The 11,704-nt window shown below is 38.5% G+C and overlaps 1 protein-coding gene across 1 annotated transcript; it reads right to left on the bottom strand.

Moving 5' to 3' along the window:
* Positions 1–488: 488 nt before the first annotated feature.
* On the bottom strand, positions 489–7,148 carry LOC127938015 (interleukin-20 receptor subunit alpha-like). Its single transcript, XM_052534379.1, has 7 exons — positions 6,934–7,148; positions 6,047–6,176; positions 4,703–4,908; positions 3,454–3,629; positions 3,235–3,379; positions 2,825–2,964; positions 489–1,924 (listed from the first exon to the last, which is right to left on the bottom strand). Exons 1-7 carry the CDS (start codon positions 6,983–6,985, stop codon positions 1,334–1,336), a joined length of 1,440 nt encoding a protein of 479 aa, XP_052390339.1. The 5' UTR covers positions 6,986–7,148; the 3' UTR covers positions 489–1,333.
* Positions 7,149–11,704: the final 4,556 nt, after the last annotated feature.

The following is an 11,704-nucleotide window of genomic DNA, read 5'->3' as shown; positions in this document are numbered from 1 at the left end:
TAATTAGACAAGACAAGACACAGGTGTGAGCGCAAAGCAGTGAAACCGCTGATTGCGATGATCAACAGGTGATGACAGAGCGCAAACAGGTGTGCGCACACTTGAGTATGAGAGAGGAGAGAGAGAGAAACAACCCAGATCCTGACAGTCACCGATGGAGTTTCGGTTCCTTGACGCTGTCACCTCTGGCTTGCTTAGTTGGGGACACTTCATCTACAGCGATATCGTTGACTTGATTTCAAATAAATGCACAGACACTATTTAACTGAACAGAGATGACATCACTGAATTCAATGATGAACTGCCTTTAACTGTAATTTAGCATTATTGACACACTTTTTTCATAATTAAGGTTATTCAGTTGCTTTGACACAATCTTTTTTGTTTAAAGCACTATATAAATAAAGGTGACTTGACTTGACTTTATAATCAGTGTAACTGTCATGAATTATTATACACAGAACAAATTCATCTTCAGGGCAGCTCTCTCATTTATATATGAAATAAACATGTTTATTATCTGCCATATTTACAGTCCCTTTATTAATCTGCATGTTCATCAAATTTTACAATAAACATGTTTTTATAAATACACATATATATTTCAATAAAAACATTTCAATTGGTATATATAAGATATATAAAATAGAATACAATATAAAACATGATTTCCATCAATTTCTTTGCATTATTAAGCACACACACACACACACACACACGTCATACTGTTCTTTAGATGTCATACTGTCATAATGTTTCTAACATTCATAAAGCATAGTTTATTTGTCCACTTCTCTATTTTTTTAAATATTTTTTTATATATTTTCAAAGTTTTTTTCAGAAAATATGCTGAACAAACTCTAAGTATCAGCTTTCTCTTTCAGATGAAATCTGGCTTCTGCACCAGGAACATCACACACACACATTATTATATAATAATATACTACATGTTTTAGCACATTTCTAAAGGGCTTTCTTTAGAGCTGATTAATGGATGTTGCCAGGTCTTCTCCACTCAGGTGATTGGCTAAAAAATTGCTTTCAGAAGGGAGTGCCCATGAAACCAAGTTTATTTCCCTTGAACAGCTTTCAGGATGTGCAAGTGTTTGGGGAAAATGGTTGGCCGTGATTAACAGTAATTGAATACAGCAGCTAAAGAACTGAGCTTTGTTCATGGAGTCTCATGTTGGAAGCAGAAAACAAAGTCCACTGAAAATCCTTCATTATAATGTTTCATCTGTAAACCTTAAAACTGAACACACTAGGCAAGGTAAGCATCAAGTGTATATCTTCATATTGTGTGCAGAGTCTGAAGCAGAGCATTGTTCCTCTGTCAGTCTGGGCTGGAGATGACCAGGCCCCAGTCTCGCTCCATCTTGGTGAAGTCGTCTTCGGACTCGTAGCTCTCCCCCGAGGTCTGTCTCAGGATGATGTTAGGCAGCAGAGTGACCGCTTCAGTCTGCAGCTGATCATCCTCCAGACCTAACAAGCCCATTAGAGGGATCTTCAGCTCCTGAGTCTCCGGGCTCCAGTCCAGGAATATCTGTGCTTGGTCTTCATCATGTGGCTCGTCCACAGGAGGAACAGTGTGTACTTGTGTCCTGTACGGAGCTGCGAAAGCAGCCGGCAGCACGATGCCATAATCTACAGCCTCGCTGTGCTGCGCCTCCGAGTGCACACTGACCGAGTCTGTGTCCGGTGGGTCAGCTAGCGGTGGTGGAGCGTGCTGAAGTGTGTAACACACCAGCGGTTGTTGATCAGTGCTCTGAGCCTGAACCTGTTCGTCCAGCGCTGACCGGTCCTCACTGGACATCAGCTGTGGCACAGCCATCGGTTCATCTCCAAACTTCATCACGTTGAAGATGACTGTGTGAGGCACTTGAGGCTGGAAAGTGTGTTGTTTTCCACTCAAGCCAAGCATGTGCTGAAATGACAAGGGTTCAGTGTTACTTTGACACTATTCTAAACTGATTGTGACATGTTATGACTCTCTCCCATGATCCTCAAATGAAAGCAGAATCATCTGTTCTGAAGGATTCTGTACTGCTGTCTTTTCTTTACCAACACTACTAGTGCTCAAAAGTTTGGGGTTGGTAATCCTGTAGTCTCTTCTGCTCAATAATATGATTCTACTCACTCATTTATATGATTAAAAATACATCAAGATCAATAAAACATTGTGAAATATTATTCTAATGTAAAACAGCTGTGTTCTGAATCTGTGTTAAAGTGTAATGTATTTCTGTGATGCTCCGCTGTATTTTCAGCATCATTCCTCCAGTCTTCAGTGTCACATGATCTTCAGAAATCAGAATAATATGATGATTTACTGCTCAAGAAACATGAAGATTATTATCAATGTTGAACACAGTTGTGCTGCTCAATATTTTTGTAGAAACACTGATACATTTTATTTTTCAGAATTCAATGATGAATAGAAACTTCAAAAGAACAGCATTTATTTGAAATAGGAATCTTCTGTAACATTATAAATGCATTATTTTTGTAACATTATATGCTTTTGATCAAGTGATGAATAAAAGCATTCATTTTTGTCAGAGAAAATCCTTTTGACCCCAAACGTTTGAATAGTAGTGTCTACTAGAAATTATTTGTATATTATTTTATTAATGGTGAAATTAATACTTTTAATCAGTATGGATGCGTTAGATTGATCAAAGGTGACATCTGCTGTATCGTTTTAATCAGAAGTTGCCATCGTGTCACTCTGTTCTAACCGGTCGTGACTAGCACAAGTCAAATAAGACCATCCTCAGTCCTGTGAGAGATTGTGATCTCTAAATATTGTGTGTGACAGGCGTACCGTGCTCTTGGGCAGTCTCTGCCTGTGGTCAGTGATGTAGCAGTGGACGAGACCCCCGAGCACAGCGAGGACACACAGACAGAGAGCAGACGGCAGCACGCCGCCCAGCAGAGAAGCCAGCAGCTGGTCTCTGAACGGATCTACAGCAGAGAGAGAAACACCATCAGCTTACACATTAACACACAGAGGAGTGTCTGGAGACTCATGCATGAGGAAGTCCAGCTCAGAGCACGCTGGGAAAACACCTCAGCTACAGTCAAGCATTACACACGAGCTGATAACGAGTTTAAATAGCAGCAAAGGTTTCCTCAACTCGTCCTGTCAGTTGTGCATATCAAATACTGCTCAAACCTGTTCTCTGGCAATCTGAAAGTGAAAAGACCAGAGTCGGCCGTGGGTTTCTGTGTTACCTCGAGGCGTCTCGACACACAGCCGCTTGCTGGGTTTGTAGGCCAGAGGCCGAGACTCCGATTGGGCCTGAACAATCACACACAACTGCGTGGAAAAGTCCAGAGGGCCCAGCGTCAGGTTCCCGTTTTTAAGACGCCTGTAGTTCTGAAACAAAAACAAAACAATTCTCCTGTTTTAATTCGTCTGACTGAGTGTCCTAGTGTTTCTCAGACACTCACCGTGTGACCGCTCCTGCCGTTGAACACAGAGACGTTATAGATCATGTGCGGGAAGATCTTCAAGAGTGACTTCTCTTTCTTTGTCTTCTTGGTTCTCCATCTGAAGGGCCCCTTGATGGTGACGTCTATGTAGTTCTTCAGCACGCTCAGCTCCAACTGCGGCGCGCCGACGATCGCTGCGAGACACAGAGCTCAGTATCAGATAATGATCTGCTTTAACGAAGGTGTGTGTTACTATCACACATCAACAGAAGCAGTATGCCTGTTAATACATGGCATAACACAGTAATCTGTGTGAATCAGAACATCTTAAGCATATGACGAGGTGTGAAAGAAATATCTGCATATTTCTGTGATCAAATTCATGAGTCACAGCATTTCAGAAATACTATGCTGACAGGTTCAAGGGTGTTGCAGAGCTGGGTGGTGTTGTGGAATGAAGAAACATCTCTACGGCTGAGGAACACTTCATCTGTGTGTTTGATTTCCTGACGTGACCCGGTTTCCTCAGTTAAACTCTCTAGAGGTTCACGCTTGTAAAACAATGCTCAAGTCTTGGATGGAAACTCTTCTGAGAGCTCAGATTTCTCTCTGTTGACTGTTCTCAAATCTTGCCACAGACAGCAGTCAATAGTCAGAAATATCTGAATATGTTGTGTCACGTTTCATGTGCTATTTTATTACTAGCATCAACAACACAGTCACACTAGTCACAATCTCTATGTACAGTAATTATATAGTCACTAGTTACTGTTACTACAGCGGCATTTCAGTAACGTGCCATTAGAGAGATTGAGAAAGCTTTCACACAGTCTGAATGTCAAATGTTTTTATAGTAGTTTACTAACAATGACTGCATTAACTATGGTATTCTAGCATAATCCATGCTTACTATGGGATTTAAATGGTCAAGACATTCACATGCATACAGCAAATCAGTGTCAATATGATCGATTATTCATCTTTATACTGCTATTCTCTATTTATCTAAGCTTAAATCAACAAACTAACAAAACATCCATCCGCTCTCAGAAATAAAAAAGTGCAAAAACTGTTCCTTTAGGAGTACAACAGCTTGTCACTGAGGCAGTGCCCTCAACGAGACAGCCTTACACTCATAAGAGTACAAATCATGTTACTAATGTAAGGTACTAAAATGCACCCTTCAGGGGTAAAGAAAGAACCAAGGTGTCTACGGCTAAAGGATGAGTTTCTGTACGGTCCATCATCAGCAGCAGGAGAGACTCACTGTGGAGCTCGGGGCTGAAGCGGCTCGTGATCTCGGTCCAGGCAGACTGTGTGTCTGTGCTGACCGCCCTGACTCTGGCATAGTATTCCTCGTCCAGGTCAAAGGTCTCCTGAGACACGTCACACTCGTTCTGTGTGATGGAGGTGCAGTGCTCCACACTCCTCCACTTCACCTGCCCAGAGCCGCTCTCCTCCTCATCACCGTATCTGCAGAACAACACAAGACATGTGTAAGTGTACTAACACTGCAAGATGTTTTAGGTCTCAGAGTCTTCAAACCAGCTGGTGACAATAACAAATACCATTTTTAATATATATATATATTTCCTGCGTCTCATTTTTCAGCTGCATCCTGCGGAGGACACATCTGTCAGTCGTATATATACATCATCAAGGAGGTCTCATTACAGAAACTAAACATTATAAAACTAAATGACTGTCATTTCTTTCTTTCTTTGGAATGTACTGGCTACTCTTCTGAAATAAAATAGCCTTGTCTATGCAGCTGAAAAATGAGACACAGCTATATAAACATTGTCAGTAAACTAATACTGACACCATAAAAAATTGATGTTTGTTACTTGAAATCAAATAAATGTTAGCGGAAATCAAATCAAATATTTTTTAAAATTCTGTGGTCAAGGCAACATTTCTCTTGTTTATTTAGCTTGATGTAGTAAAATAAACATAAAAAACTATCTATAGACACACAATAAAAATGACAAAACTCAACTAAAAGTAACTTTTGTTCAATTTGAACTATAACTGTAACTTAAACATAACTCAAATTTCAATACAATGCAAAGTCTTAAAATATTAAATGAATTCAGAACATTAATTGAATACTATAGCATTATCTCAACGATACTAAAATAACACTGGTTTGCACACTTTGACATGTTGGAGTAGTCTGACATTTGAATTAGTCTCAAATGAAAGAAATGGCTTGAATCAAGATTTGCTTAATATCATGTAAAGACCCAAGTCATTAAAGATTTGATATTCCATATACAAGTCAGTACCTCAAGGGTGTGTATTAGTACCTTTCAAAAGGATTCTTTAATGGACAACCTTTGTACTTTTTTATCTGGGAGTGCATTAATGCTTCACAAATCACACAGTGTCTTCGTGTTCAGCACTACATCAACTGTTTGTTTTTAAATGTCAAATGGTTTGATTGTAAACAGTTTTTTTGTGCTTCTTAAAAAACAAATGACTCTTGTTTTGTTGTGTTGTGTCTAACACAATGACACTTTGACTCGTGACTCATTCTGAGTGTGGACTGATCTCTCAAGAACTGAAAGAGTCTTTGAGCATGTGTTATTTATTTCCCGATCTCACTCACATGGCGTACTCCACAGTGTAGACGGTGTTATTGGGAGATCCTTCTCCTGGTGTCCACCTCACAATGTTCCTCAGGTTCTCTGAGTAGAAGTGGACATTACGAGGCTCAGGCGGTCCCTCAACAAATGACCCTACGATACAACAGATCAACGGATATTTACACACACTGACCATATTCGTATTTTAAACATCATCTCATCTTATTGAATTGTATCCAGTTTTCAGAGCTTCGCAGTGACAGCAGGAAATGCGGTGACATTCAGGCATTGTTAAAATAAATCAGATTTCATAAAAACCACAGGAAGAGGCACAAAAGAAACTCTGCTTCCTGTTGTTCCTGAGGCTGATGTTAAAAAACCTAAACATGAACATGTTTACAACCTAAACAAACGAGACAGCAGCAATGATAAGAAGAAGAAATACGCTAAAACCAGCCTGGAGCATTTCTCTGAGAGCTTGTTAAAGTCATTGCTGTAAGCTGAAAGAACATGTTTGTGGATGCGGTTTTATTATGTGCTGCTGTAATAAATCAATAAAAGAGGCTTTGTGGGAAAGAGAACATATGACTGAACTGAAAATGATCAGCTTGGGTTGGGCTGAAACACCTTTCTTGAAATAGCTCCAGATAGACTTGAAATGACAGATATTTGTGTAAGCTTCGCTAACTAGAGTGATTTCTACTGTGATTTTAGTAATCACACATGATACAATCACAGCCATAATATTTCCTCAGTTAATTATACAGTCATAAATATCCCGGCTGTGAAAGACTCTAAATCACATATTAAACAGGAGACATTCAGATAAAACAATCACAGAGTATTTGATGCGAATGAGTTGAGAGTTGAACAGAGAGAGAGAGAGAGTGTGTGTGTGTGTGTGGTTTACCTGATGTTCTCGTCCAGAGCAAACACAGAGCGATCAGTAAAGAGGAATCCATCGCCGCACATGCTTCGTTCACATTCTGCCCTCTTCTCTTCTCTTCTCTTCTCTTCTCTTCTCTTCTGTTCTAACGATCTCTTTCTATTTCTCTCTCTCTCTATGCGCGCTCAGGTACAGACTCTGATCGCAGGTGTAGCGCGGGGTGGGCGGGGCGTAACCGACCCGAGCCAACCGGTGGCGAGGAACGCGTGCTCATTAATATTCATGAGCTACGTCTTCATTCTGATCAATATTTTAGAAGCTTTTGAAATCATTTTGTGTGTTTAACACATCGGCTTCTGACTTACTGTTCATCGTGGCATTAGTGTCTTTCCCCCTGAGGGCTGTTCAGTAGCTGTGTGTGGTATGACAGCAGACCGGTTATACAGGTGAGACTTCAATACCTGAATGACAATGGCCGCGTTCCAGATGGGATCAATCCGCCTACCAAGGGCACTTTGCAGTGAGAACAGTCAAGGCTTCCATATGGGTCGTTCCAAACCAAGGAGCTCAAACCTGGCCACTTCCTTTGTAATAAATGATGCTTGTAATAAAGGACTTCGGATGCACACTTCAATCCCATGATTCTTTGCGCAGGTTTCATTATAGGCTATAGCGATGACACCTCCTTCATTGGCTTGGCAAGGTGACACATATCCTGATTTGACAGTGAAGAATGTGTTTTTGTCACACTTCTCTTTACACTGCATTGCCGGCTCAGAGGCGCTTCTGAAGCAGCATTTAAAGCTGCCGCTCAGAGGTGGCATGAATGCATTTACACTGAAATGATAACCATACTTTGATATAATGGCTGAGGTGGATCAGTGTTATTTAGTCAGGCTTTCATGCAGCATTATGTCTCGCCACAGATTTCTGAGCAGGCACAGAGCAGCTTTAACTGTGTAAAGATGCCCTTTGACTGAAACTGTGCTGGATGTACTCATGACCTTCTGTTTCTGCTCATGTAACTGTGTGGTTTGGGTTATTGTGGGTGATTCTTCTCTGTTCTCTTCATTGTATGCAGTCAAGTTAGTTCCACTTTCTGGGATTTGAAAGTAAAAACACATCGAAATACAAAAGATCTGTTCTCTCTCTCATTTTTTTTACACACAAAAAATGGGAAACAACAATTATGGCAATTACATAAGAGTAGCTATTATAAAACAAGATCAGGTCTTTTATAGTCCTTCAGGTAAGTTCACAAGGTCAGAACCCAGGAAACACAAAACCTTTTACAACTTTTCACAATGTACATATATATACATGTACATATATAATTATGTATATATATATATATATATATATATATATATATATATATATATATATACATAATTATATATGTACATGTATATATATGTACATTGTGAAAAGTTGTAAAAGGTTTTGTGTTTCCTGGGTTCTGACCTTGTGAACTTATATATATATATATATATATAATTTTTTTTTTTACCAAAATGTGACTTCTCTCTAATATGGATTGCTGTTTACTGTCACAACGCACACAAACAGGTGATCCAAAAGCAGTGTTTAATGGGATAATAAAAAATCATAAAACTTTCCAAGCAAAGTTCAAATTCCAGCAAAGCAGTCCAAAACAAGAAACAAGACAAAAACCAGGAAACACGAAAAATACTGAGTGACATTGACCAAGGAGTCCATGACAATGACAGAAACAACCAGGGTATATGTAGAGAGGTGCAAACAATGTGAGTGGGAACAGCTGAGTACAACGAAGTAATTAATCCAGACAAAGGCTTGTGTGAAATGCAGGACTGAAGTGGGGTGAGGATATGGGGAAGTGAGACCTCTAGTGGACACCCAGGGATACACATACCAGACACTGTGATATTTACTAGATATTTTGTGTTCTCTTCAGACTTTAGTGTATGCACATATCACTTAGGGACATGAACACTTGAAAACTGCAAGAATACGGAAGTTCCTTATTTAAGAAATTTACATGAATAGAAATTAAACATTAAAAACATTTTTTTCTCAAACTACCTAAAAGCCAATTCACACTGCCATACTCCAACAGGGTGAACACACTGACCAAACAAAACAAAATAAGCATGTTTTTTTTTTATTATAGTTTTGTGGCAGTATGAACTGAGCATAATGTTATGCATTTGCTATAATACATCTATAGGTGCACCATTGTGAAGCATAATTCCCTGCACATTTGCTGTATATCAGTAAGGTGATATCTTTGTCATAGTACTCTTTCAGTGGTTAAGGGGATTTCACATGACAGGCATCAGCGCTAGTCAGTGCATTGATCTCTATATAATGAACCATAACCCTTGTTTACAAACATCCTTGTTTACAAGAACAACCTTGTATTTTTCTGGTGTTGTGCTGAATTCTGTGACCCATCAAAGCTGTTTTGAGCTTATTTGACCTACTACTAAACCCATACCTAACCCTATCCCTAACCTCATTCCTTGGATCACATAATCTAGTGAACTCAGCACTACCTTAGAATTATTGAATGAATGATTAATTAACTCAATAATAACTCCACCTACTGGCATAACAATGTAATTAAAAAACAGTTTCTCAAAACAATTACAAACTTATTAAATAAAAATAATAAAAAAAATCTAAATATATGATTTATAAGCATTTGTTTCATTGCAAAAGTAGACTCAAATATAATTATTATAAAACAACAATTGCAGTTTGGTCTAGTTTGTTTTCGTTGAAGACAAACGTGATATTTACATGATATAATTATTTTCATTTATTTTTTGAGTACTTTATTTATTTATTTTAAATGTAAAAAAATGTTTGTACTACAATATTACTAATCCAACATACAATTATTTTAACCTAAGTGGAAAACTGCAATTGGCATGACAGTATAAGTAACAAAACGCCGTAAAAAGGTAATGTTTTAGAAAGTCTCCTCGTCTATGTATCTGTTAAAACAACATGAAACATTAGCAAAACTGTATTATTTTTAAGACCAATATTGAATGGCTTTAAACGGTACTAATATTTTTCTTGTTTATAAGTTCCACTGGAATAAAGTGTCTATTTAAATGTACTAAACCTGCAAATGCTGCGTTCCCCATGACTCTTATTATCACATGCCCACAGCTTCATCTATAGGCTGAGCGTCTGTGCAGCTCTCCTCAGCTCACTATAGTCTCACACACGTGGAAACTATTGCTCAAATAAATTATTGCTGATGCAGAGAAGTCAAGGAATGCCATTTGTTAATTATATATATATATATATATATATATATATATATATATATATATATATATATATATATATAGCTTTGCTCAGAGTGATAACTATTTGATTAAACATTGCTTAGTTGACTAATAAGCTGCTAAATAACTAAATTTACCCATATGAGTTGAGTAATTACAGAAATATTAAAGGTATAAATGTGAAATATTTGTTTGAAGAAAATAGTTGTTTATAGGGTTAAGTATTCTCCATGCTGCTGAGTTATGGTGCACAGTTAATTGAATGTCTTAATTAATTGTATTTGTATGAGCTGGTTGCAGGAGACTCTCTCACTGGACTGTTTCAGTGAATCATGAAGCAGGCAGCTTGCCATATACCAACCAGCCTAATGGTCAAACTGCACTGCGGAAATTAATTAATGGAGAATTCAACAGCAAAACATGTCTTTCATGTTGTTATGTGGGTATCTGTGTCCATTCATTTGATGTAAATTAATAATTAAATGAATTAAATAATTCTAAAATGCATATCAGTGTTGTTTACTGTGAATGAATGTCAAAAGATGTGGTTAACATAGCTGTGTTTCCTTGCTTGTGCTGAGTTATCAGTTTCAGTTCCTCTGCAGATATAACAAAGCCCCTCACAATGAAGACTGGAACACACTTCACTCCTGACCTGATCTTCTCAAGCTGTGTGTTTTAACAGCTGGGGGCTCGCCAGTGAAGGGGGTCCTCCTGTGACCCGGGAACAGTCCCGAGATCAGGAAGAACAGGGAAGAACTCACAGTAAAAGAGGTGAGTGTGTTTTGAAATACAGCTCTTGCCCCTGTAGGATGCTCCATTAGTGCTACACATTATTAACGTGGAGAGTGAGGGAATACTTTAATAGAGACCGGGCAGCATGCAATGAGCAAATAGATAATGAAACAGAAAGTAAAATAAAGTGTTAACGAATAAATGTGTACAGAGACAATAATACAAGGAGTGTACTTTTTGTAACACAAATGACTTATTACGTGTTTATAAATGAAGCTGTTTATTGATTTTACGATTTGTTTGCTCTTATTTTCAATCACGAAAATGCACCAGACAAAGGAAACATCTCTGTGTGACTTTTTGTACACAGTTCACAGCGGAATGATTTCAGTGGCGCACATGCTTCGGGTCTGCTGGCACTGGCTCCTGTTGTGTTCGTGAGAGCACACACACACACACACACGCACGCACATGCACGAGTGGTGGGTAAACGTTTCATTCATTAAAGCACATATAATGTTTGATGTACAGCACGAGCAAAAAGTTCCCCCAAGAGGGTCATGAAGTGTGTGTGTGTGTATGTATGTGTGTGAGAGAGAGAGATAGAGGGAGAGAGTGTGTGTGTGTGTGTGTGTGTTATACAGGTGCTTCTCAATAAATTAGAATGTTGTGTAAAAGTTCATTTATTTCAGTAATTCAACTCAAATTGTGAAACTCATGTATTTAATAAATTATTTGCACACAGACTGAAGTAGTTTAAGACTTTGGTTCTTATA

Source organism: Carassius gibelio, chromosome A20, assembly GCF_023724105.1.
Source record: "Carassius gibelio isolate Cgi1373 ecotype wild population from Czech Republic chromosome A20, carGib1.2-hapl.c, whole genome shotgun sequence".
NCBI lineage: Eukaryota > Metazoa > Chordata > Actinopteri > Cypriniformes > Cyprinidae > Carassius > Carassius gibelio.
Note: the sequence above shows the minus strand (reverse complement) of the source record. Positions and strands in the feature narration are given on the sequence as shown.

Coding starts and splice junctions, on each gene's coding strand:
- LOC127938015 (XM_052534379.1), bottom strand. CDS start 6,985: ATGGATTCCTCTTTACTGATCGCTCTGTGTTTGCTCTGGACGAGAACA. Junction 3,630..4,702: donor CTTCAGCCCCGAGCTCCACA/GTGAGTCTCTCC, acceptor TGTGTCTCGCAG/CGATCGTCGGCGCGCCGCAG. Junction 2,965..3,234: donor GTGTGTCGAGACGCCTCGAG/GTAACACAGAAA, acceptor TCTCTGCTGTAG/ATCCGTTCAGAGACCAGCTG.